This window comes from Saimiri boliviensis, chromosome 15, assembly GCF_048565385.1.
Source record: "Saimiri boliviensis isolate mSaiBol1 chromosome 15, mSaiBol1.pri, whole genome shotgun sequence".
NCBI lineage: Eukaryota > Metazoa > Chordata > Mammalia > Primates > Cebidae > Saimiri > Saimiri boliviensis.
In genome coordinates, this window is record NC_133463.1 from 6725657 (window position 1) to 6753298 (window position 27642).

Consider the following 27642-nt stretch of genomic DNA (forward strand, 5'->3'; position numbering starts at 1 on the left):
TGATTTTTGTCATTGTTTTAAATGAGGCTTCCTGGATACGTCAGAGTATTCTGCTACATTCTAAACAGAACACCCAGGCCACCCATACATTCTTCTCATTCCTTAATATACAGCTTGCCAGTCCAAGAACAACTAGACTTCTTTGTATTTAAAACAGCAATATCGGATGTTCTAACTTCAAAAGGCAGAAATTGTCTCATGGTTCTAATTATTAATTCAAACGATACCTATTTATACACAATATGTATGTAGTCATCATACTTCAAAAGCATAACCTCTATTCCAAACATCTTTAATTCAAAGAAAACAAGACATTTTTATCATATTTCAGCTTTAATAAAATTCACATTTCAATTTAATGCAAGTAAAATCAAGTTCTAAATACATGTATTTAAATATTAAATAAGAATTATAAAATTTAACTTGGTACGTGATGATTTGACAAACATTACTAACAGTCATATACAAAAAAATCATTGTTTCTCACTGGCACTCTCAGAGATAATTTACACAATTAAATATTTAATTAGAATGTTAACCATATAGAGAAAATAATAAACCTAGTAAAAATAAAATAGAATCACACAATTTTTAATATCTAATTTTCAATATGAGATTCAAACTGTTTTACAAAATTATAAATTACTGAATACACAAAAAGATAAAGCAAGAAAGACTACATCCTATGACAGGACACAGCTAAGCAGTTATTTCTGGGAATTCTCTTATTTTACTTATCTTAATATCCATAAAACTAGAAATTTCATCTTTGTTTTTTTTTACATTTGTCATGGTTTGAGGCACTTTTTCTTCAAATTGGATGTACATTGTTAGGAGATGCCTGTGGGGGAAACGAAGAGCCGCATCATTTCCGAGCTGGTTTTTAGAATATCTAAAAATATATACAGTTTCAATAGTTTTATTTTATTTTGCTTAAAGAATCTGTGGACTCCTAATTTACAGTCTAATCCTAAGAACACAGACTAATGTGCGTGCAGAGAGGCAGGAAGGTTGATCAGTACCTTTAGAGGCTTTAAAAAATATTTTTCTCTTAAAGATTATGATATCTAGACAAATCAAAACAGAAAAGAACTTGACATCTTTTAAACAATTCATTAAATATCCCTAATATTTATTTATTTATTTATTTATTATTTTTTTGAGATGGAGTCTCACCCTGTCACCCAAGCTGGAGTGCAGTGGCGTGATCTCAGCTCACTGCAATCTCCACCTCCTGGGTTCAAGCAATTCTCTTGCCTCAGCCTCCTAGGTAGCTGGGATTACAGGTGTGCACCACCATGCCTGGCTAATTTTTTTTGTATTTTTAGTAGAAACAGGGTTTCACCATGTTGGTCAGGCTGGTCTCAAACTCCTGACCTTGTGATCTGCCCACCTTGACCTCCCAAAGTGCTGGGATTACAGGTGTGAGCCACCATTCCTGGCCATCCCTAACATTTATTAATCTGTAATATTGATTGTAAATATTATTAAATAAATAATTCCAAACTGATACTATCACAGATAATCCCTATAGAGAAAATCACTAAGTCTCTACAACCTATAATTTTTAAAAGTCATGTTATTGGCTCTGTCTTCTATGATCTAGCCCAGGAGAATGTAAGTTTGTGTACATTATCTTAAATTATAATACAGTACTTGTTTGGGGAAACTTTTCCAGTATTGTGTTGTTTGGGACTTTAGGCAAATTTATTCATTTACTGAAATATATTAAAGACAAAGAAAGAGATAAACATAACTTGATTTAGGTCATTTCAATAACCAAGTGAATTTTCTTGATTCATGTTTTGCATTATTGAAAAGCACTGACGATAGCACGGTGGCTTATGTCTGTAATTCCAACACTTCAGGTGGCCAAGAATGGAGGATCACTTGAGCCCAAGAGCTCGAGACCAGCCTAGACAACATAGTAAGATGCTATCTCCATTAAAAAAAAAATTAACTGAGCATGGTAGCAAGAGTCCCAGCTACTCGAGAGGCTGAGTCGGGAGGATCACTTGAGCCTGGGAGGTTGATGCTACACAAGCTACAATCAAGCTACTCCACTCCAGCTTGGGCGACAGAGTAAGACCCTGTAAAAAGAAAAAGAAAAAGAAAAAGAAAAGAAAGAAAGAGAGACAGAGAGAGAAGAAAGCAAGAAAGCAAGCAAGAAAACAAGAAAGCAAAAGAAAGAGAGAGAAAGAGAGAATGAAAAAGAAAGAGAAAGAAAGAGAAAGGGAAAGAAAGAAAAAGAAAGAAAGAAACAAACAAAGAAACAAACAAAGCGAACAAGAAAGCAATCTTTGAGACAGGTAGGTTGAGAGTAATTGATTTTAAGTATCCTACCACTAAAATAACCTAGTTTATTTTCTTAATCTAAAAAAATAATTTTTTTCAATTTAGCAACTGTAGATATGCAGAACTAACTGTTCTAATTGTTATCATTAATGTGTAATAATAGCTTTTAAAATAAGACTATAAGTATAGCAACAATAATAGATCAGGATTGTCTCAGTAGTTGTCACAATAAACTGTGAGGTGGTTTAAGTAAATCCCCAAGCAGTTCTTTTGGATACATTGAGTTGTACTGGCCAGTTCAAGATAGTCACGACTAATATTAGGCTACAAGTCCTCTATGACTTTCATTCCCACCTTCACAACCTGAGGAACCAGTTGCCTTAAAAGGACTTGTCCATGGTACTGAAATGCTGACCCAAAAAAAGTTGACTTGGCACTACACTGCAAAAGAACTGATGAGATAAACATTTGCAGAGAAATTAAGTATCTTTCAGTATTTTGTATAGATTTTACTTTTTAAAATAAATATTACAATTTACAATCTCTTTATTTAAAATTGTACAAATACTTTATTGCCCAAGGGCTTCTAGGATAAATTAGCCAGAATTAAAATTCTGACTTGCCATTTCACTCTTGTAAAGTAATAGCCTAGAGCAAGAAACAATTACATGTTCATTATCTTTTTTATTGTTTGCTTTTTCTCTTATTATTACAATAGCTTCTCTCTGTTTCCTACCTACAGTCTGCACCACAGTTTTAAGACCTGGTTTCATCTTTATTAGATATTTTGGAAGGCTAAAAAATAGATCTGCATAAGTAATTTTGTTCATCTAATGTCTATCCCCATAATGTTTCCACACAATCATAAAATAACACTAAATGCTGAAAGATTTTTGGAAATCACTCAGGGTTGGTAAGGGTGTCAAAAAACTATCTTAATTCAATCACTGTTGAGGATATTTTATTTTTTTTTTAATTTCTTTCTTTCTTTTTTTTTTTTTTAAAGATGGGGTTTCACCATGATGGCCAGGCTGGTCTTGAACTCCTGACCTCTGGTGATCCACCCACCTCGGCCTCCCAAACTGTTAGGATTACAGGCGTGAGCCACAGCACCCGGCTGAGGATATTTTAAACTAATTCATTAAAACAGTCTTAGGGGCCAGGCGCGGTGACTCAAGCCTGTAATCCCAGCACTTTGGGAGGCCGAGGCGGGTGGATCACAAGGTCAAGAGATCGAGACCATCCTGGTCAACATGGTGAAACCCCGTCTCTACTAAAAATACAAAAAATTAGCTGGGCATGGTGGCGCGTGCCTTTAATCCCAACTACTCAGGAGGCTGAGGCAGGAGAATTGCCTGAACCCAGGAGGCAGAGGTTGTGGTGAGCCGAGATCGCACCATTGCACTCCAGCCTGGGTAACAAGAGCGAAACTCCATCTCAAAAAAATAAAAAATAAAAAATAAAAATAAATAAAAAATAAAAAAATAAAAAAACAGTCTTAGGCCGGGCACGGTGGTTCATGCCTGTAATCCCAACACTTTGGGAGGCCAAGGCGGGTGGATCACCTGAGGTCAGGAGTTCGAGACCAGCCTGACCAACATGGGAACACCCCATCTCTATTAAAAATATAAAAATTGGCTGGGCATGGTAGTGCATGCCTGTAATCTCAGCTACTTGGGATGCTGAGGCAGGAGAATCACTTGAAGCTGGGAGGCAGAGGTTGCAGTGAGCAGCAATTGCACCGTTACACTCCAGCCTGGGCAAGACAAGCAAAAAACTCCATCTCAAAAAAAATAAATAAATAAATAACAGTCTTTCGTTTAGACCAAGTTTTAACACTTAGTGAAAAATCCAGATTAAATTCACCAGGTATTGCTAAAACAAGCTTCCTGGCTTCTGATATTATTTTTTTTTTAATTAGACTATTCACAGAGTGAAGACACAACATGTAGAATGTGAGAAAAGATTTGCAAACCGTTCACCTGACAAGGAACTAATATCCAGAATACACAAACAATTAAACACCAAAAACCAGATAATCTGATTTAAAAGAGAACGAAGTATCTGAAGAGACATTTCTCAAAAGAAGACATACAAATGTCTAACAAATATATGAAAAAAAATCAAAACATCACTAATCATTAGGGAAATGCAAATCATAACCACAATGAGATATCATCTCTTCCCAGTTAGAATAGCTATTGTCAAAATGACAAAAAATAAATGCTAGTGAGGACACAGAGAAAAAGGAACCCTTATACATTCTTGATGGAAATGTAAAATAGTACAGCCATTATGAACAACAGTAAGGAAGTTTCTCAAAACAAAACTAAAAATGGAACTACCATATGACCCCAAAATTCCATGACTGGGTATTATCCAAAGGAAAGGAAATCAGTATATCAAAGGGATACCTACACCCCCATGTTTATTGCAGTACTATTCACAACAGCCAAGATAGGCAATCAACCTAAACGTCCATCAATAGATTAACGGATAAAGAAAATGTGGTGTATATACACAATGGAATACTATTCAGCCATAAAAAGAATACAATGTTCTCATTGAAGGTAGCATGGATGAAGCTGGAGGACACTATGTTAAGTGAAGTAAGTCGGGCACAGAAAGATAAATATTCTCACTCATATGAAGGAGCTAAAAAAAAAAAAAATAAGCTCATGGAAGTAGAGAGTAGAATGTTGGGTATTAAAAGCTAAAGAGGACCAGGCCTGGCAGCTTGCACTTGTAATCCCAGCACTTTGGGAGGCCAAGGCGGGCAGATGACTCAAGGTCAGGAGTTCGAGACTAGCTTGGCCAACAGGGTGAAACATCATCTCTACTAAAAATACAAAAATTTGCTGGGTGTGGTGGTGCATGCCTGTAATCCTGGCTACTGGGGTGGCTGAGGCAGGAGAATCACTTGAACCTGGGAGGCAGAGGTTGCAGTAAGCCAAGAGGGTGCCACTGCACTCCAGCCTGGGCAACAGAGCAAGATTCCATCTCAAAAAAAAAGAAGGAGGAGGAGCTAAAGAGAAGTGGCGAGGCACAGCTAGGGAGAGGTTGGTTAGTGACTACAAGCTACGGACAGACATAAGGAGCAGGTTCTGGGGCTCTGCAGCACTGTAGGGTGAATCTGGTGACCTAGAATTTATTTATTTTTGTATAAAGCTGGAAAAGAAGGTTTCGAATGTTCACAATACAAAAAAGTAATAAATGTTTGAGGCATACAAGTATCAGAATGTCATCCTGTACCCCATGAATAGGTACAATCGTTATGTGTCAACTAAAAAAAAGGAAAAAATGTTTAAACACTAAAGTTAAACTATTAAACAAGATAAGAAAAATATATACTCACGGGGCAGGTGTGCTAGGTCTGGGAGCACAGTGGACTCACTGCTAATCTTGTTAACAATCTAGCACATCTTTTGTAATCTAGGAAAAACATTTAAAGGTAAGTTATGTATAGATTACTAAAAATGTGGGGGAAATCATGTTATTGTCACTAATTCACAGAATAATGTTTACAGTTTAATAAATGCCTATCATATCAAGTGAGAAATGGATTTTCTCATCAATTCTTTTAATAACACAATCAAGAAGGTGCTATTCCTATCTTCACTTTAGAGATGAGACAAGAGCCTGAGAATGTTAATTAATTACCCCATAACTAATCAAAAGCTTTACCCCAAAGCCTGTGCTTTCTCCACCATGCTGGGTTACCATTAGTCATTCTGCCTGGAATCCAATGTGATTCACTTCCTTTAGCCATTAAATACAAGTTGATTTTTTATTTTATTTTTGATTGGTAATCTATTTATGTATATATTTATTTCGAAGCTAGATTGTGAGACTGGCTAATTTTTGTATTTTTGGTAGACAGAAGGTTTCACCACGTTGCTAAGGCTGGTCTCAAACACCTGAGCTCAAGTAATCTGCCTGCCTTGGCCTCTCAAAGTGCTGAGATAACAGCCACGAGCCATCACACCGGTCTAAACACAAGTCGTTTTTGAAAAAATTATAACAAATCCAACTTAACATGCTGAGTAAAATTCAATATTCCTCAAGATGAGCAATCTAGTTAAAAAGAAACAAAATGCTTAGAATTCATGTTCTTTAAAAGGGAAGTTGAGGCTTAGAAAGGAATTTAAAAACAGCCAACTTGAGTTACCACACAAAATCATAGCTTGGGCACTTTAAATGATAGCACTTAAATATTATGTTTAGAATTATTATTAACTTCATTAACTTAAGTATCCAAAAGAATTATAGCAAAATTTACAGGCTATCATTACTCAGAAAAATCCAGCACCATTATATAAATGATGTGATATAAAAAATACTTACTTTAAAATAATTTATGAGAAAATTTTTACTTAGAGTTCACAGTCATCTCATTTTTTTCATTTATATGAGAGAGCACCTTATTTATGCCAAGGAATGTGAATCACGTTAAGATGTTTAAATCCTAACAAACACTTTGGTGTTTAAGGAAATCTGGCTATTATCAGATTTGAATAGATTCCCAATTAGAATGTGGTTTCATTCCTTACAGCGGTAACAGTTCACACAAACCTTAGGTACTGTCAGTGTTATAAACAGAATCTCATACACTGTTTAGTCTACTACTTCCCACCCACAGACATCTGAAGTATAAAAGTATACATATTTATTGTTGGATAATTAAAAACAACAAAAAAAGCCCTGCCCAAGTTACTTACAAGCTGGCGTTGAGCACTCCCTGGTGTTGTAGTAGAGTCGGTGGAAATGTTTGCTGCATTCTGGTGAAAATGTGACTGGGCCTGGAGCACAGGAAAAGAATGCTTGTTATAAACATAGGCATGTTTTCCAAACAAATTTCCTAGCACTTCATGGGTGGATGTGATGTAACGGCAGCTTACATCCGTCCATGCCCTTAAAAGAACGTGCCCAAGGGCTCTTCCCTTCCCAGGCTCTGTGGGAGGCAGAGTTTTGGTCTATGAAAAATATTCTAAATTCATCCCACATTCTCAACATCTCACATAATGGAATCTTCAGATTTAGGAGAACAGTCTAGAAAAATTAGAAGGAAAAAGCTCTGGACAGAAAAAGAAAGTGTGTAGAGAGTAAATCAAGTGGACACGAAGTACAAAAAATAAATATCTTTGGTTTCTACTTTGCTTTTATTTAATAGCAATTAATTTTTACATGGCAAGACATTTATTCCGTTTTCTATTTATAGTAATTTTCATCTTATTAGTGTCTAGGATAATTGTAAAATGGGCAGGGCCTTGAGAAGTCTCTTGTCTCTCCCTTTAAATCCAAGGTAGGGCCCATCAAAACTTTCATCTTGAATGGGGTGCAGTGGCTCACATCTGCAATCCCAGCACTTTGAGAGGCCAAGACAGGAGAATCACTTGAGCCCAGGAGTTCAAGAACAGCCTAGATACCACAGCAAGACCCTGTCTTTACAAAAAATAAAAATAAAAAATTAGCCAGGCATGGCAGCACATGTCTGTAGTCCCAGTTCAGTTACTCTGGAGGCTGAGGCAGGAGGATCCCTTGAGTCCAGGAGTTGGAGGCTACAGTGAGCTATGATCACACCACGGCACTCCAGCCCGGGCGACAGAGTGAGACCCTATCTTTAAAAACAACAACAATGAAATATTCATCCCTCCCTCCCTCTGGAATCTGCTTCTCGTGGGGTCCACAGTCATGTCACTCACAGCTGCCTCAAGAGGCTCAAGATCCTCACACATCCCTGCATCCTACAGGTGCTTCTCCACTTGATCCTCAGGACCATCCTTCCCGCTAACAAACAGACATGGCCCTAGGACTTGACTAAGCGGGAAAACCACGTCTTTCCCATATTATAGTCTTGAGGTGCAGAAGAAAAAAAAAGCAGCTGGGATGATGGGAACAGAGAGGCAATGACAATAGTAAATACGGGGGTGTACTGTTCAAAATACTTCAGTGATTTGCTAGAACTTAGGGCACAGGACGATGTGCAAATGATTCACAAAGTTGATATGAAGAACGAAACAGGACAGTATTTCATCTACGCTCAAGATGTGGCAGATGGGCCCAGTGCAGTGGCTCACAACTGTAACCCTAGTGCTTTGGGAGGCTGAGGCAGGAGGATCGCTTGAGCCAGGAGTTCAAGACCAACCTGGGCAACATAGTGAGACCCCATCTCTACAAAAAATAAAACATTAGCTGCGTGTGAAGGCACTGCTGTCCCAGCTACTTGGGAGGCTTAGGTGGGAGGTTCCCTTGAGTCTATCTGTTCGAGGCTGTAGTGAGCCGTGATCTCACACTGCACTCCAGCCTGAGTAATGGAGCCAGAGCCTGTCTCAAAAATAAAAAATTTCTGGCTGGGCGCAGTGGCTCACACTTTTAATCCCAGCACTTTGGGAGGCCAAAGTGGATGGATCACTTGAGGCAGGAGTTCAAGACCAGACTGACCAACATGGTGAAACCCCGTCTCTACTAAAAACACAAAAAAATTAACCAGGAGTGATGGCACATGCCTATAACCCCAGGGAGGCTGAGGCAGGAGAATCACTTGAACCCGGGAGGCGGAGGTCGCGGTGAGCCAAGATCATGTCACTGCACTCCAGCCTCGGAAACAAGATCGAAACTCCGTCTAAAAAAATTAACAATAAAAAAATAAAAATTTTTCAAAAGATGTAGCATATGAAAGTCTGTCCCTCCCTGTTCAAAACATTTCTCTTGCCCGCTTCCTCCTTACACCCTGCCTGGTTGGCAAACAGAGTCTGAATTCTTCAGCATGCTGTTTAAGATTATCCACAACATGACGCCAACCTACCTTTCCAGCCATACATTTGCCCAGGGCTACAGACGACCCCACCTAAGCCCACCCACAGTCTATGCACACCTGTCCTTACCTAAACCACACCCTGCACCTTCATGGTACTCAATGCGCACCTCTGAACAGAAGGCCTCTCACCGTGGGAAAGCCTTATTCATCCCTTAAAGGCCACCTTACATACTGTGTCTACTACAAGTCTTTCTTGGTAGTTCTTAGCCAAGAATTATCATTCACTTCCTGTGTATCCTTAAAACGTGGCTCATACTTCTATTACTTATTAAGGGCTGGTTAACGTTACAGTTAACACAACTTAGTAGCATCCATCCATCCATCTCCCCAGCTGGACCATGAGTCCCTTACAGACATTTATCTTCATAGCCCTAGAGCCTGACGTAGTCATCTGAAACTCTTTTTATTTCGTGAATGGAATCCCTGATAAATTTTGTACATACCTGTGAAATGCTTTATGAATTTGTCTTTTAAGTTAGAATCTCTTGGGAATGTTTCTGAAAAGAAAAAAAAAACTTCAGAATTTCTTGAATGCATTTCTGCCATTTAAAATATCCTTAATATGCTAAATACTTAATAAGGCCCTAAACACATGAATTCGTGGCAGTTTATTTAGCTGATCCCAAACTGGGTGTCTCCAGCACTGACCACTGGGGGCTCCAAAACTCCAGCACAGCTCACAGCTCGCCCTGCTGCAGGAAGGGTACCTTCCAGACCTCTCAAAAGTGCACAGCCACAATGGAACACCGCCTTTTCCCTCTGCTCAGACCTGTTTCTCCCCGTGTTCCTCCGTCCGCTGAAAACCGCCTGCAGTAGCATCACTCTTGATCAGGCCCCAGCTCAAGGAGTTATGCTTGAATTCCCTCACCACTACACCGAACCTATGAGTTAGCTTTATGTATTCCACCTCCAACAAATTGTCCCAGACCCACTCACTTCCTTCTCCTTCCCTCAGCACGAGTCTGGTCCAAGCCATCACCCTTTTGTGACCATGCCTTGACAGTGGCCTCCTAGCCCCTCCCCTCCTCCCCATAATCATTCTCCCCAGTGACCAGAACAAACTGAAATGCCCTTAGGATCTCTCCCACTTGGAAGGCTTTGCGCTTAATACATGATAAAATTTAAAAATAAAATTGTATCTCAGACTTCACCTTGTACTCACTAAAACTGCACCATCCAGAAAATGCAATTTATACAGACAATTGGGAATATGTGCAACTCTTTCGAAGGAAGAGAAAAACCTAACCTTCAATAACATAGTTGAGCCTCAAGGTCTGATGGTAGGCACACCTTTAAACTTACAGCATTTTAAGATTATAATGAGGAAGTAAACGTTTGTCATCTCTTTGTAGGAGAGTCTCAGCCACCACGGTGTCAAGTGTGACTTTGCTGGGACAAGGCAGTGGTGACTGAGGCTTGGAAAATGCAGATGCAGGTGACTGTTCCTTACATCCCAGGAGCTCCTGAGGGACATCTGAGCCCTTCCCTGTGCAGGGAGCGCCCCAGTTCCGAGCAGCCTCATGTGAGTTCAGGGCCTGGTTCGGCGCGTGATTGTGCGTGTGCAGCAGGAATGCAGAGAGATCGGAGTGCCCCTCCCATTTGACAATGAACACCTGCACTTGACACACAATTAAAACTAATCCAGAAAAACAAAGCAGCAGAAAAATGGAAGTACTTCGTCATATAAACTTGTCCTCTTCTCTTCAATAGTACTCCAGCCCGAACACAGGTCTTTTCCTCTATACTTGTCAGAAATCAAACACAGCAATTGGCTTCAGTGGCGTCAATATCTGGGCCAGGAGCTACACTGGTGCTTTCTGAAAAATGAATGAGCTGAGTGCAGCAGAAGCACCTACTGTGGCTAAGGTGTGCCTAAAAACTTTATAAATATTCTATTTCCGAAAGCCTTTTAGAGTATAATTTTAATCTCTAGACCCTGTGACAATGACGACACTTAGGTGTGTAGAAAATTACCTATTTTAATTAAATTGCCCTCCTCATCTCCACCCGCGAACACACTTTATAACTTCTATCAAAGCAGATGTCATGTCCTGGTTAGCATGATGGTGCGCCATGTGTGTGTCTGTCTCCACTGAAATTATGGCTTCCTGAGGAAAGAGATGCGGTCTTGTCCCCGTGTCCAACCTGGCTTTGCTGGCAGGGGCACCTGGCACATGTTCAAGGAATGGGAAGCCGACAGGGTTGCTGCTGCTCAGAGGGAAACATCAGCACTTTCTGGCACTCGGTACAGCCCACCAAGAAAACCATAATTTTAATTCACTTGAATTTTAACTTCAAAGCGCAAACATTATCTAGGAACACAGGAACGCACGGCAGATTGATTTAACTGAAACAGAGAAGTGGTGTTTAAGTTGACACCTGATGCCAGAGATAAGCAGGTAAGAAGAGATGGGAATGGGAAGGTCTGCCGCGTGTTCCAGTGTTGGAGGAAATGTCCAGAGCAGCTGAAGAAGAGAGGGGTGAGAGGAGGCTGCAGGCGGGCTTTAGAGTCAAGCTGTACACAGACTTTGTGCTTAATCCTGTGGGTGATGAGGAATCAAAGGGCTTTAGGCAAAGAAATGGCATGGTTAAGCTTCATTTTCGAAAGATCATTAGTGGGCAGGAGAGAATGGGGAAAAATGACCGAAGGGTACAAAGCTGCAGATGGGTAGGATGAGCAAGTCCAGAGGTCTGACGCATGGCAGGAGGACTGCAGGGAATAATGGTGTGTTGTATGCAGGATAATGGATGGCTGAGAGCGCAGAGTTCAGGGGTTCTCACCACCAAAGAAAGGGTAACTGTGAGAGGATGGATATGATTTGCTGGACCACAGTAACCACTGCACTCTGTATGCATATATCAAAACATTATGCTGCACACTCTAAAGATACACATTAAAAATAAATAAAATTATATCCCATTCAAAGTATTTTTAATAAATAAACTTTGCTTTTTTGAGACAGAATCTTGCTCTGTTGCCCAGGCTGGAGTGCAGTGGTGCGATGATGGCTCACTGCAGCCTCTACCTCCCGGGCTCAAGTGATCCTCCCACCTCAGCCTCCCAAAGTGTTAGGATTACAGGCACCAGCCACTGAGCTGAGCGTAAACTATTTTTAATAATAAAAAACAATTACGCCTAAGTATTGTGAAAGGAAAATAAACCTCAGGATCCCCAAATCACTAAACCAAGGGAAAAGTCAAGCTGGGAACTATGTCAGGCAAACCTGCCTCCCATTTTATTCCTACATAAGTTAGCTACAAAGATAAAAAGCTACCTACCTCCCTTATGATTTGCCCACAAGGAAATTCTTTGTGGATGGAGGACAGACAGAATACAAAGTCATCCCTCTGAGGCTCACCTGAGATAAATGCATATCTGATTCCTTCCCCTGCCCTACTGACTATGTAAAAATGCAGATTCACTGACCCACGCTAAATTGAGTATTCAGTGGAAGGCTGATCAAGGACTCAAAAGAATACAGACTTTTCTCTCTTATCTACTTCTGACCTGGAACCCCCCACGTCCCTGCACACCCGCTTTTCCCCTCAAACCTGTTTCCCCTCCCCCACCCCCCAACTCGTCCTGCCTTACTGAACCCAACCAATGTATATCCTACATATATTGATGTCTCAAGTCTCCCTAAAATGTAAGCAAGCTGTACCCCAACTACCTTGGGCACAGGGCAGCAGGATCTCCTGAGGCTGTGTCATGGGTGCGTCCTTAACCTAGACAAAATAAACTTTCTAAATTGATTGAGAGCTGTCTCAGGTACTCTTTGGGTTACAGTATGGAGGGCAAAGGATAGCTGCAGAGAGACAAGTTAAAAGGTTTACAAAGGCGTACAGTCATGGGCTGTTTAATGATGGAAATACGTGCTGAGAAATGCATTGGAAGGTGAATCCTTCATTGTGGGAGCATCACAGAGCGCACTTACACAAACCTTGGCGGTAGAGCCTCCCGACACTCAGGCTCGATGGTACAGCCTATTGCTCCTAAGCTACAAAACTTGTTGCACGGAATACTGTCAGGAGCTGTAACACCATGGTGAGGATTTGTGACTCTAAACTTATCTAAACATAGAAAAGGAACACAAAATACGGTATTATAATCTTATCGGCCCACCATGGTATATGCAGTCTGTAGACAACGGAAATGTCCTTTCGTGGCATGTGACTGTAACTGTATTGACTAGCACTGGCCTACGCAGGGGCCAGCAAATGACAGCTCCTGAGCCAGAGCCGGCCTGCACCTCTGTTTGTGAATGAGGCTGTGCTGCAACACGCCCACATCCATTTGTATGGGGGTCGTCAGTGGCTGCTTTTTCACGACAAGACAGAACTGAGTAGTTGTTGCAGAGACAGTATGGCTCACAAAGCCCAGAACATAGGCTACGCGGCCCTTCCTAGTTTGCCAATCCCTGCTCCGCAGTACACTCCTACGTATTTGTACTAAAAGCAAACTAAAACGGTGGGAGGAGCCAGGGAGCAGAATTCTGCGGGTGGAGAGAAGGGATACCTTTCCATGCACACCCTTTTGAGTACTTTTAACTTTTTAAAATATAAACCTGTATTGATTTTTCAATAAAAGCTAGTTGATTGAAAATCAATTTGCATTTAGTGACTAGATGCACCTGATAGTTTTGATCCACAAAATATTAAATAAACAACGGAAGAAAATTACCCCAGGCCTGGCGCAGTGGCTCACACCTGTAATTCTAGCACTTTTGGAGGCCAAGGTGGGTGGATTGCCTGAGGTTAGGAGTTCAAGACCTGCCTGACCAACATGGCAAAACCCCGTCTCCACTAAAGATACAAAAAAAAAACAACACAGCCAGGTGTGGTGGCATGTGCCTGTAACCCCAGCTACTCGGAAGGCTGAGGCAGGACAATCACTTCAACCCAGGAGGTGGAGGTTGCGGTGAGCAGAGACCAAGCCGCTGCACTCCAGCTTGGGCGACAGAGCAAGACTCCATCTCAAAAAACAAAATAAATAAATAAAAAGAAAACTCCCCCACAACAACACAACTAGTTGGTTTCTCTGTGATGGAAAATGCTCTGAGAAAGCAGAATCTACAATGAGATAAATGGGAGCCACACATGTAATTCCATATGTTTAGTAGCCACATTTAAAAAGTAAAACGAAGCGTGAATTAATGTAATAATCTGGCTAGTCATGGTGGCCCACACCTGTAATCCCAGCACTTTGGGAAGATGAGGCTGGAGGATTGCTTGAGCCCAAGAGTTTGAGACCAGCCCAGGAAACACGGTGAGACCTCATCTCTAAAATTAAACCTGAAAATAATAATAATAATTTATTGTAACCGAGTATAGTGTATTATCATTTCAACATGTTATCATTATTAATTACTAATGTGATACTTTACTTTCTTTGCCCTAAGTTTTCAAAATCCAGAGTATATTTTGCACATACAGAAAATCTCAGTTTGGACCAGCCGTGTGCTGAGTCGAGTACTCAATAGTCTGGTAGCTCGTGGCTGCAGCGTTGGAGGGCACAAGTCTAAAATGAAAGCTTCAGACCGGGCGCGGCAGCTCATGCTTGTAATCCCAGCACTTTGAGAGGCTGAGGTGGGTGGATCATGAGGTCAGGAGTTCAAGACCAGCCTGCCAGCATGGCAAAACCCCCATCTCTACCAAAAACACAAAAAACTTAGCTGGGCATGGTGGTGCACACCTGTAATCCCAGCTACTCGGGAGGCTGAGGCAGGAGAATCGTTTGAACCCAGGAGGTGGAGGTTGCAGTGAGCCAAGATTGCACTCCAGTCTGGGCAACAAGAGTGAGACTCTGTCTCAAAAGAAAAATAAAAAATAAAAAAATAAAATAAAACGTAAGTTTGAAACAACAGTTAGATAGGAGAAAGAAGAGCTAGTGTTCTATAGCACTGTGGGATGACTGTAGTAAACAATAATATAGTATATAGTTTCAAGTAGTTAGAAGGAGAATATTGAACATTCCCAAGACAAATAAATGATAATTGTTTGAGACGGATATGCTAATGACCCTGATCAGATCACTGTGCATTACATATATCAAAACATTATTGTGTACCCCATTATTATTTGCCAATTAAAAAATCAAACAGTAAAATAAAATGTACACTTCATTCCTGTGGTATATAACTACAATTATATAAAGAATTACATTATTTGGAAGGGTTAAAAACAAAAAGATCTCTAGGTAACGGGTGATCATTATCTTGGAACAACGTGAATAAATGACTATCTCATTCATCCAATTCTAAAAATTTCTAGTTTTTATTTACTAAAACAGTTGCCATCTGCCACCCTCATCAACTGTAAGTTTACAAAATCTTTTAAAGTATTAGATTTGCATATGTATGTGCATATATATGTTGGCATGTTTATCTCTTATTCCTATATTCTTGTTTAAAAATGAGCCATGATCAGCCAGGCGCGGTGGCTCAAGCCTGTAATCCCAGCACTTTGGGAGGCTGAGGCGGGTGGATCACGAGGTCAAGACATCGAGACCATCCTGGTCAACATGGTGAAACCCCGTCTCTACTAAAAATACAAAAAATTAGCTGGGCATGGTGGTGTGTGCCTGTAATCCCAGCTACTCAGGAGGCTGAGGCAGGAGAATTGCCTGAACCCAGGAGGCGGAGGTTGTGGTGAGCCGAGATCGCGCCATTGCACTCCAGCCTGGGTAACAAGAGCGAAACTCTGTCTCAAAAAAAAATAAAAATAAAAAAAATAAAGCCATGATCACGTGAAATAATGAAAAACCATAAAGCAGCACAACCAGAAAACAAAATAATTGAAAACATTTATTCTTGCTTCTACCTGCACATAATTTGACTATCTTATCATAAAGGTAATTTGTTCTGATATGATTTACTGTTGGCAAGCCTTTTTAATTGATTCTCAGTCCTTTGTGAAGTACTATGGGAAATTATTTTACGTTTCAATCTAGCATTACATTAGGTTTAAACTAAAATGCTTGCTGTCCAGCTCTTTGAGTTACTTGTTTTAAAGATGTGGCACTATTAATCTCATTACTAATCAATACAAATCAATCTAATCAATGTATAACAAGTTCCTATTTCAAAAATAAGAACAATTACCTTTATTACAGCAGTACTGAGAGAATTACCGATGAGAATTGTGTTTGGAGAAAAATTTAAATTTAATTTCAATATAACAAAAAGCTCAAAATTTTTAAATGTGTAGCAGAAAAAGCTTTACTATATTTATAATAGTAGAAAAAGCTACTTCAATCTCTGGCTTCATCGTCACATGGAGTTTTCTCGTGTTTCTGTATCTTCCCATGGCTGTCATCTTATTAACAACCCAGTCATATTGAAAAAGGGCGGACTCTAGCATGACCTTTTAAATATATTAAAGTTGACTTTTAAATATATTAAAGAAATATTTTTAAAGAAATACTAAATTGGCTGGGCGCAGTGGCTCACACCTGTAATCTCAGCATTTTGAGAGGCTGAGGCAAGTGGATGACTCGAGATCAGGAGTTAGACACCAGCCTGGCCAACATGGTGAAACTAAAAATACGAAAGTCAGTCGGGCATGGTGGCATGCACCTGCAATCCCAGCTGCTCGAGAGGCTGAAGCAGGAGAATTAATTGAACCTGGGAGACAGCTATTGCAGTGAGCCGAGATTGCAACACTGCACTCCAGCTTGGGTGACAGAGCAAGCCGTCTCAAAATAAATAAATACATAAAAAATACTAAATTAAAAGCATTTAAAAAATAAACTGTCCTAAATGTGTGCCTTCTTCTTTCCTTATGTAGTTACATAACATCTGTACCAGTATATACTTGGAAATGTATAAATATTTGTAAATGCATGTTTTTATATCATGCTTCTTCTATTACAGTTTTAGATATTTAAATAGAGGAATGTATGTGTGTAACTCTCTTTTTTACACACACACATTAGCCAGGTGGTTAATAAGACCTAAATGCCATTTAGGCTGCACATTACGCAGAGGATAAAAAAGTAAACTCAAATTGTTGTTTATGATCGTCTAAATTTTTGCAATGTTCTATAGACCAGCACTGTCAGCATCCTCTGGGAGGATGTTAAAAATATTGATCAAGCCTAGTCTGTCAGACTTTTATTTTACTGGAACACAGCATGTTGGATATACGCCCATTGGTATAATTTTGTGTGGCACTTTTGAGGTGGAGAGGCGGAATTGAGTAGCTGCTAGCACTTTCTCATACTTCCCATACGGAATACGTACAGATGGATTCTGCCTTCAGAAAGGACCATATATTGTGTATTTGTTTTCTAGGGCCGCCATAAGTTCTACAAATGGGATAGCTTGGATCAGCAGACTTACTGTCTCACAGTTCTGGAGACAAGAAGTCTGAAACCAAGGTGTAGGCAGGGCCATGCTTTCTCTGAAGTCTCGAGGAAAGAATCCTGCCTCGCCTGTTCCAGCTTCTGGTGGCTCCTGGCAATCCTTGGTATTCTTTGAATGGTGGATGCTTCACTCCAGTCTCTGCCTTTATCGTCACATGGAGTTCTCCTGTGTCTTTATCTTTCCACGGCCATCATCTTATTAAGACACCAGTCGGCCCGGCACGGTGGCTCACGCCTGTAATCCCAGCACTTTGGGAGGCCGAGGTGGGCGGATCACAAGGTCAAGAGATCGAGACCATCCTGGCCAACATGGTGAAACCCCGTCTCTACTAAAAAACATAAAAATGCTGGGCGCAGTGGCTCAAGCCTGTAATCCCAGCACTTTGGGAGGCCGAGGCGGGTGGATCACGAGGTCAAGAGATTGAGACCATCCTGGTCAACATGGTGAAACCCCGTCTCTACTAAAAACACAAAAAATTAGCTGGGCATGGTGGCGCGTGCCTGTAATCCCAGCTACTTAGGAGGCTGAGGCAGGAGAATTGCCTGAACCCAGGAGGCGGAGGTTGCGGTGAGCCGAGTTCGCGCCATTGCACTCCAGCCTGGGTAACAAGAGCGAAACTCTGTCTCAAAAAAAAAAAAAAAAAAAAAAAACAAAAAAAAACACATAAAAATTAGCTGGGAGTTGTGGCATGCGCCTGTAATCCCAGCTACTCAAGAGGCTGAGGCAGGAGAATTGCTTGAACCCGGGAGGCAGAGGTTGCAGTGAACCAAAATCGTGCCACCACACTCCAGCCTGGAGCCTGGCGACAAAGCAAGACTCTGCCACAAAAAAAAAAAAAAAAAAAAAAAGACACCAGTCACACTGAAAAAGGGCCAATTTTCCTCCAGTATGACCAACCTCATCTTAACTAATTACACCTGCAGTGACCCTATTTCCCAACAAGGCACACTCTGACGCACTAGGGGGACTAGATCCTCAACATGTCTGGGGGGAAAGGGAACACAATTAAACTCTTAGTGTGTGAAATCTGAATTCACTAAACAAATAAATTGAAATTAATTATTTGCATTACAAAAGTTAATTATTTTCACAATAATTTGCTTAGAATTATTTTTATTTTATTTTTTAAAATTAATTATTTATTTATTTTTTAAGACAGGGTTTCACCATGTTGGTCAGGCTGGTCTTGAACTCCCAACCTCAGGTGATCCGCCCGCCTTGGCCTCCAAAGTGCTTGGATTACAGGCGTGAGCCACCGCGCCCGGTCTCAAAATTATTTTTAAATGATTTAACCAAGACATCAAAAAACATGACTTATTTACAAAATTTCAGTGGGGCATAATGTTTATATAAATAAATATATTCTGTCATGTGAGGTTTTATTACAATCTCCTGTGAAAGAAATTAGCTAGTTAATTTAGCCAGCACAAGTTGTAAAGACCCACCAACGAAAAAATATCCTGACTGAAAAACTTCCAAAAATAGAAAATATTTATGTTTGGTGTTTTTTTTAGAAACAGAGTCTTGCCCTATCACCATAGCTGGAGGTGTGGTGGTGCAATCATAGCTCACTGCAGCTTCAAACTGCTGGGTTTAAGCAATCCTCCTGCCTCAGCCTCCCAAGTAGCGGGGACTACAGGCATGCCACCATGCTCGGCTAATTCTTTTTTTCTTTTTTAACTTTTTGTAGAGAAGAGATCTTACTTTGTTGCCCAAGCTGGTCTCAAACTCCTAACCTCAAGAGATCCCTCCTGCCTTTAACCTCCCAAATTGCTGAGGTTTCAGGTGTAAGCATGTCTCAAACTACTGACCTCAAGAAATCTTCCTGCCTCAGCCTCCCAAAGAATTGAAATTTCAGTTATGAGCCACTTTCCCTGACCAGAAATATTTTTAAAACATTACTCACTCCAGGTTATTTATATTAAAGTTTTCGTAGTCATGTTATTTAGATCTTTTTCTGATTTTTCTATGTAACTTTAGAAAATTAAATTTTTGTTTATACAATTATTCTTTCCACGACAAAGACTTTTAAAGGACAGTATTTACATCCTAAAACCAAAACCCAATGTTTTGGAAGATGTCAGCCACCTTCAAGAGTGATACAAAATTTTTTAAATAAGTGTTTTATTATTGAGAATTTTTAGATGCACAGAAAAATTACATAATACAGAGCATTCCCATATGCCCGGCCCTGGTGTCTCTTACTATTAACATTACATTAGCATGGCACATTTCTTGCAATTAGTGAACCAGTACTGACACGTTCTTACTCACTGAAGTCCACCCTCCTTTCAGATTTCCTTCACTTTTCCTTAATGTCCTTTTTTTGCCCCAGAACGTCACACTACATGTAGTCATTATGTTTCCTTAGACACCTCTTGGCTGTGACAGTCTCTCAAAATTTCCTCGTTTTGGTAACTTTGAAGGAGTCCTGGTCAGATATTTGTAGAATGTCCCTCATCCGAGATTTGCCTGCTGTTTTTCTTGTGGTTAAATTCTTGTGGGTTTTAGGGAGGAAGACCACCAGGGGAAAATGCCCTTTTCATCACATGCTGTGAAGGGTATACACACTTTTAGCGTAACTTATATTTGCTGATGTTGACCTTGACTTCCTGGCTGAGGCCCTGTGTGTCAGGTTTCTTACTGCAAAGCTCCTCCTTCCCCTCCCTGTCACTGTACTTCACAGAAGGAGGTCACTATGCTGAGCTCACACTTGAGGACAGGGGAGTTGCATGTCCCTTCTTTGAGTACAGAGTATCTACATGCCTTATTTAGAATTCTTCTCCATGAGAGGTTTGCCTCTTCCCCTCCAGTTATTTATTTAGTCAATCACTTACACAAGCAATGATTGATGAATATTTATTTTATACTTTGTGTTACAATCTAATACTACTTGATTTGTTTTGTATCTCAGATGGTTCTGGTTCTGGCCGTTACAAAATGTTTTAGTTGGCTCCTGCGTTCCTTTGACTCTGTCACTGGTAGGTTTTTCTTATTTTTATTGCTTTGTATTTCTTTATCACTTTTTTAAAACTTTCTGGCATTACCAGATACTCTAGGCTTATTTCTTCTTGTTTTCTGCCCTAGTCTTCATTTGGGGGATTTCTCCAATGAACCCTGGTTCCTTTTATTGGAGAATGGCATTAGAAACCAAGATCAGGATGCTTGGTGTGCTCCTGGCTCATTTGGGGGATTTCTCCAATGAACTCTGGTTCCTTTTATTGGAGAATGGCATTAGAAACCAAGATCAGGATGCTTGGTGCGCTCCTGGTGACTAGAGTGTGGCTGCTTTTCGCCCCTTGAAGCTGACAGAGCAAGGAAAAATGTGTATGTAGTGTTGTGTAAGTGAGCGACTTGATTTTCATACATCTGATGTTTAAATTATTTCTAAAATTGAGCTACAGTGCTTAATAGAATATATTTGGGGGACTGGACACAATGTTATCCCAACACTTTGGGAGGCCAAGGTGGAAAAATCACTTGAAGTCAGAAGTTCAAGACCAGCCTGCGCAACATAGTGAGACTCTATCTCTACAAAAAATTTTCAAATGAGCTGAGCATGGTGGTGCATGACTGTAGTCCAAGCTACTTGGGAGGCTGAGGCAGGAGGATCCCTTGAGCCCAGTAGTTAGAAATTGTGGTGAGCTACAATTATGCCACTGCTCTGCAGCATGGGTGACGGAGTGAGGCTCCATCTCTTTTAAAAAAAAAAAAAAAAATGGAATGTGCAGCATCTGTAACATGACACCGATTATATTACAAGAACCACCTAAAATTTGTTTTAAATGATCTGACTTCAAACACATAGTCATATGCTGTACCCAACCATGCCCTGTGTCCTCTCTTAAGACTCGATAGTCATGCTTTGCCTTCTCAGCCAAAGTAAAATCCTGTGTCCAGTCAAACCTCCAAAGATGCCTTGGGTTTCTTTTATAAATTCAAGTAGACAAACTAAATAATCTCTAATCCTTTTGAAGTCCTATATTACGCAATATTATGATAAAATTCTAACAGTAGATAGCATATTCACCAAAGGACAGAATATTAAATGAGTCCAGAAAACTTGAAAAAGTATAAAATCATGTTGTAAAGTAGATTATCTTCTTGTTTTAACCACAGGACAATTCATGTTTAATTTAAATTTTAGCAATTTCATCTGAAGACTGAGCTCATGGAAATGATTTATTCAGTTTCTGGTTTAATCTAGCTAATCTTCCTTCCAGATTTAAAATAATCATTTCCACAGACACTTAAAAAGATAAATTAGATTCTTAAAAAGATGCTGAAACATTTCAAAAACAAATAGATGTACCGCATTTCACATTGTGTTAAGATTCTTATGTGTAATCAATTATTAATGTCGGCCAGGCACAGTGGCTCACACCTGTAATCCTCAGAAGGCCGAGGTGGGCAGATTACAAGGTCAGGAGTTTGAGATCAGCCTGACCAACATAGTGAAACCCCGTCTCTACTAAAAATACAAAAAAAAAAAAAAAAAAAAAAAAAAAAAAGTTAGCTGGGTATGGTGGCATGTGCCTATACTCCCAACTGCTTGGGAGGCTGAAGCAGGAGAATTGCTTGAACTTGGGAGGCAGAGGTTGCAGTGAGCTGAGATCGCGCCACTGCACTCCAGCCTGGGCAACAGAGCGAGACTTCGTCTCAAAACAACAACAAAATGACAACCAAATGACAGTAGATTAGTTCTCGCAGGAAACACAGGATCCAGCCCTAACGATGTTCTTGGATTAGACAATGATAAACCTTATCAACAAACTAAGCAACTGGGGAACTCCAGAAGACTGTTAATCCAGCAGTAAATTAACTACCCTAGAAGCACCATCTCCAACAAACAAAACTTGCCTTTACTGCGACCAGAAATAAAGAACAGAGAGCATGTGTGAAGGCAGAACACAGGTTTAGGCAGGAAAGGGAACCTCAAGTTTGAGGTTCTGTAGCTGAGATATTCAGCAGCTAATTAATACGTGAATTTAAAGGACAAGGTAAAGAAAAAGGAAGAAGATATCTTTTGGAATCTTCCATGGATTTTGTGAAAAATCCATTGATAAACATGGAATCTTGGGGTGCTCAAACACTTAAAGGCTGAAGAAGAGATGCTTGGAGAAAGAAGGAATGGCTAGAGAAGAGAAGAAAGCAAGAATAACTGTGGAATCAGGAATCATTTGAAGAGGAAGAGATGGGTCAGTTGCAGCTAAGTGTCCAGCAGCCCAAGTCAGATAAAGGCTGACAGATGCCCACTGGAATCAACTGGAGTCCAGGCAGGGTCACGGGCAGGAAGAGATGGTGGAGGTCTGGAACACAGGTGAAGCTGGCAGAGGATATCGGACTTTGCCCTGCGAGCTGTATTAAGCATGCATTTTTATTTTCTGTATTTCTGATGTTTTGACATCGTGGGGCCTTGTTGACTCTGGAGAGACTGCCCCTCCCAGGGTAGCCATTCCTAGAGAGAGTAAACTCACAGAGACAGAACACAGACTTAGCTAGGAAAGGGTCAAGATTGAGATTCTGTGGCTGAGCTATTCATCAGATAATGAATACACAGATTTAAAGGACAGGGTAAAGAAATGGTGCAAGCTCCCTTTTCATTTACAAAGTGCCAATGCAGAGCACACACCTTCACCACCTCCTCTACTGGGCTCTCAGACTCTGGGCCAACGTTCCTCTGCCCTCATCACTCCAGGGTCAGGTACCTGACCACTAGAGGCAGCCCTTAGTGCCAGGGCCCACTGAAATCATTCAAACCAGCCTATCCTAAGCCCGCCTGCCATGCCTTGGCTTTCCTGGGGAAATCACAGTACAACCTCTTACCCACATTTTCCCCGTTCTTCCTTCCTCCTGACTTGCCCTGGTGCTTCCCCCTGTGGCCCTGTGTGGTGCACTGTGCTCCTGTCTTTAGGTAAACGTCTTCCTTCATGACAGTCATTTCCATGTGTCTGTGTCTTACTACCTCTGATTAAAACAAATCCCAGGTACATTTTAAAACATGGATGGTGGTAGATCCCGCATGGCAGGGAGATCTAGTCATGTAATGCAAAAAGTGGCTACAGGAGAGCTTATGTTTCTCTTTGTAATCTTCTGCAACAGTTTTAAACTAACTTTTTCTTTTTTTTTTTTTTTTTAAGACGGGGTTTCACCACATTGGTCAGGCTGGTCTTAAACTCCTGACCTCAGGTGATCCACCCGCCTTGGCCTCCAAAGTGCTTGGATTACAGGCGTGAGCCACTGCACCCGGCTTTAAACTAACTTTTTCTAAATACAGTATGTGATTTCCTAGATGAGGCAATGAAATTCTTTTTTTTTTTTTTTTTTTTTTTTTTTTTTGAGACAGAGTCTTGCTCTGTCACCAGGCACTAGGCTGGAGTCCAGTGGTACAGTCTTGGCTCACTGCAATATCTGACTCCCATTCAAGCAATTCTCCTGCCTTAACCTCCTGAGTAGCTGGGATTACAGGCGTGTACCAGCACGCCCAGCTAATTTTTGTGTTTTTTAGTAGAGATGGGGTTTCAACATTTTGGCTAGGCTGGTCTCGAACTCCTGACCTTGTGATCCACCCGCCTCTGCCTCCCAAAGTGCTGGGATTACAGGCATGAGCCACTGTGCCCGGTTGGCAACGGAATTCTTTATGCAGCAAGAGTTTTCCAATATATTTCAAAATACCTTACTGTGAATGTGTTTGAAATGTGCAGTTATTACTTGATTCCCATATGTTAAAAATTTTACTAAAGTAATGTAAAATACTGAATCAGATAATAAAATAGATTAAGTACCCGTAAGAAATGTTTTTCCTAAGAATGGCATATATGTGGGTTTAAAAGATTGGATGGATAAAGCTGTCAAAAGTAACACAACCGAACCAAAATTTAATTCATCAGCATATGAGCTAAGCAAGTTTATTGCTCATTGTCCACATAACCTAGCCGATGTGTTAGATTTCCTTTCTTCTGAGGTATCTTTTATTTTTGCTACACCTATAAAGAATTCTTTAGGTGTGGCTATTTTAACACTTCATCAATTAATGCAGTAGTAATGAGTAATTCGTTAATATAGCAATTAATTTTTATTCTTTTGACTTAAAGTTCAGGGTACAACCCCTGCCTTACTTTGTTTTTAAATCTATTAGAATTCACAAGACATAGTGCTTATGACGTCCCTCCGGGACCCGGCAGATATTCTCCTCCTGGATGAACGTAACCCCTGCCACCTGCTGAGTGTTCCCCAGGAGACCATCCAGAGAGGACCTTGTCCTCTATATTCTCAAGCCCTTGTTTGTCCCTGATCCATGCATAAGTACTCCATTCACAGACTCAGATACGGATGTCATCAGCCACCCTTTTCTTCCCTTGTGAATGTAGTACAGCAATCAAAAGATAAGACTACAGTCACAGAAAGCAATGACTTTCAAGTCGCCCACAGAGCACTTTCTGTCTGACTATATTGTTTTGTAAAACTTCAGATGGTTGCCGCTTTTAACTTTTAATAAAATATTGTTGGCCGGGCGCGGTGGTTCACACCTGTAATTCCAGGATTTGGGGAGGTCGAGGCAAGATCACCTGAGGTCAGGAGTTCAAGACCAGCCTGACCAACATGGTGAAACCCCGTTTCTACTAAAAATACAAAAAAGAAGAATTAGCCTGGGCATGGTGGCCGGCCTGTAATCCCAGCTATTCGGGAGGCTGAGGCAGGAGAACTGCTTGAACCTGGGAGGCAGAGGTTGCAGTGAACCGAGATTGTGCCACTGCATTCCAGTCTGGGTGACAAGAGCAAAGCTCTGTCTCAAGATAAATAAATACATAAATAAAATATTGTTTTATCCCTGTAACTCACTTCAGTAAGTCTTCACGGTCTTTGAATCAAAGAGAAAAGATTGTTGAATGAAACAGAAGGTCTGAATGAATGTGTGTCCTGTTGCTTCTGTGCTTTGAGAGCCTTTCTCCCAGGCCGTTCACATTCCAAACTGACATTTGATTCTCTGAGATAAATATTTTAGGCTAGAATAATTTTAAGTCAAAGTGCATGATCCGTGTGCACCATAGCTGCATGGCTGTGTTGCAGACACTGACCCCTGTGCCCTTCCGTCCTGAAGGCTCCCCAGTGGCCGGCTGGACTGAGGGGCTCTGCCCAGACGGTCCACACACCGGCTGGGCAGCCCACCTCAGCCTCCCGCCTTCTCCATCCCCTCCCCGCGGCAGGACACCCTGCTCACTCAGCGCAGGTCTGTACCAGCCCCTCCCTCCACACCCAGGTGTGCGGCAGAGCAAAGACACTGCTGTCTGCTCCTCTGGATGGCCTCCGCCCTCTGCGTGGTGACAGTTAGGAACTTGAAGAAAGTTTGTCGAATGAGTAAGTATATGTTTATATTACAACTATTGTGAAAGAAAAATGGTACTAAGAAACCCTCGTTTGCTTTTTTAACAGTGAAGCCTGAGGGGAAGGGGTCAGGAGCTGTGGTCCCACAGCCAGCCGCTAGCTGCAGGGCATCCCCAGGCCACCCTGGACATTCTCCTCTCCCCAAGCCCAGTGCAGGCCACCAGGTGCCCCTTCCGAGGGGCCCTTCTGTCCCAGCCTTGCCTGCAGCTCCACCTTGCTCTGCTCTTGCTGGGTGCGAAGAGACACGTGTGAGGAGCTTCTCGCTTCTGTCCCCACCTTCTTTCCCTGCGCATCCCGCCCTCCTCCCTCCAGCGCTGCCCCCAGTGCCCGGCCGCCCCCTCGGACCTCCATTTCCAGGGGCTTTTCCGTTTTCCCCGCATTCACACGACTTCTCTGCCTGTGGGTGTCTCATGACCCTCTAGACTAGAGCGGCGACTTCTTCCTTCCTCATTCCTTCCACTCTCCTCGGGCAAATAAGTAGCAGGAACCCACCTGTCCAAAGTTGATTTGGGAGCAGCCGCCTGCGTCTTGCGCCCTTCTGAAATAATCTAGGAACGGTCCCCGTAACATAAGCCGCCGTCTGCTGAAATTGGCCAGTCCTCAGCCACGCCCTGCGGCCAGCGTGAGGGGAGAAGAAAGGGGCATTCCTGGCACTGTCAGGTGTCTGTGGGCAGCGATCTTAGTTAATTCTCAAAACCCCGGAAGACCCAGAAATGAGGCGCTGACAGGGACCTAACCTGTCCGCTACCCTCGCCCGGTGGGACTGAAACCCTTGTCTTTGGGCTGCTCTACCAGTTTATTTCCGAAAAGGTCTCCCACACCTGAGAAGGGACATAAAAAGCTGGTCCCGTTCCCAGCCCGATTTCTTAAGTCTCAACCTTGGTAAATCTAATACGCGTATGACCTCTCTCAGGGAGCTGGGGATCTGCAGAGATGCTCTGTTCTGTGCTGTACTAATTTCAGGCTTCCCAAAACCAGTGCCTCGACCGGCTCCCAAGGGAATCCAGGAAGCCCCAGGCGCCGGGCAAAGGATGCGGCGGGACTTGGACATCATACCTGCGCTCTGGAAGCCGCTGGGAGTGCGGCCGCCTCCGGCTGCGGAGAGGAAAAGCAACGGTTTGGGCTCCTCATCCGCGACGCGGGGTCCTCTGTGTCCCCGGGGCTTCCCGTGAGCTCCGTGTGGGGACAAAGCCAGCGCCAGCAGGAGGAGCGCGGGCAGCTGGGCGCCGGGCTTAGGTAGCCGCATGTTCGCACGCCGGGAGGAGAGAGCTGGAGGCCCGCGGGGGATCCTGACGCCGGTCGGGAGAGTGCGCAGCCCAGGAGAGGACCAGCGGGACCCAGAGCGCGGCCACCCGGCCGGCCGCAGTCCTCACCGCGCGCCAACCCTCGTGTGCGTCCAGGGGTCGGCTGGAGCTGCACTGGGACCCCGTCCCCAGCGTGCGGTAGCTTACTTACGCGCCGCGGGGCGCAGGGCGGGAACGGGAGGCGGTGCCTGGGGCCGCAGTGTGGTCTCCCGGAATGAGGGCGTGTCCCGTTGTGCGGGACCCTCTGAAGTCCGCGCCGCCTGCCGGAGCGGACCCCAGCCTCGGACTCAGCGGGTCTCAGGGCTTCCTACGCAACGCCTGCCTCGGACCCAGACCCCGGGCTTGCTCTCCGATCGCCGTCCCCGGGAGGACCCAGTAGGGTACCCGCCGCATCGCCCCAGCGGCTCTCCCCGGGCTCTGTCTCCCGCCCTCGCCCGCCCTCCCGGCTCAGCCTCGGCGACAGTCACCGCTTCGCTTG

At 42.3% G+C, this 27642-nt stretch overlaps 1 protein-coding gene across 1 annotated transcript; it reads right to left on the minus strand.

Moving 5' to 3' along the window:
• On the minus strand, positions 1–27280 carry ALKAL1 (ALK and LTK ligand 1). Its single transcript, XM_003940856.3, has 5 exons — positions 26917–27280; positions 9556–9609; positions 7014–7094; positions 5651–5727; positions 1–841 (listed from the first exon to the last, which is right to left on the minus strand). Exons 1-4 carry the CDS (start codon positions 27104–27106, stop codon positions 5663–5665), a joined length of 390 nt encoding a protein of 129 aa, XP_003940905.1. The 5' UTR covers positions 27107–27280; the 3' UTR covers positions 1–841; positions 5651–5662.
• Between the last annotated feature and the right edge of the window lie 362 nt (positions 27281–27642).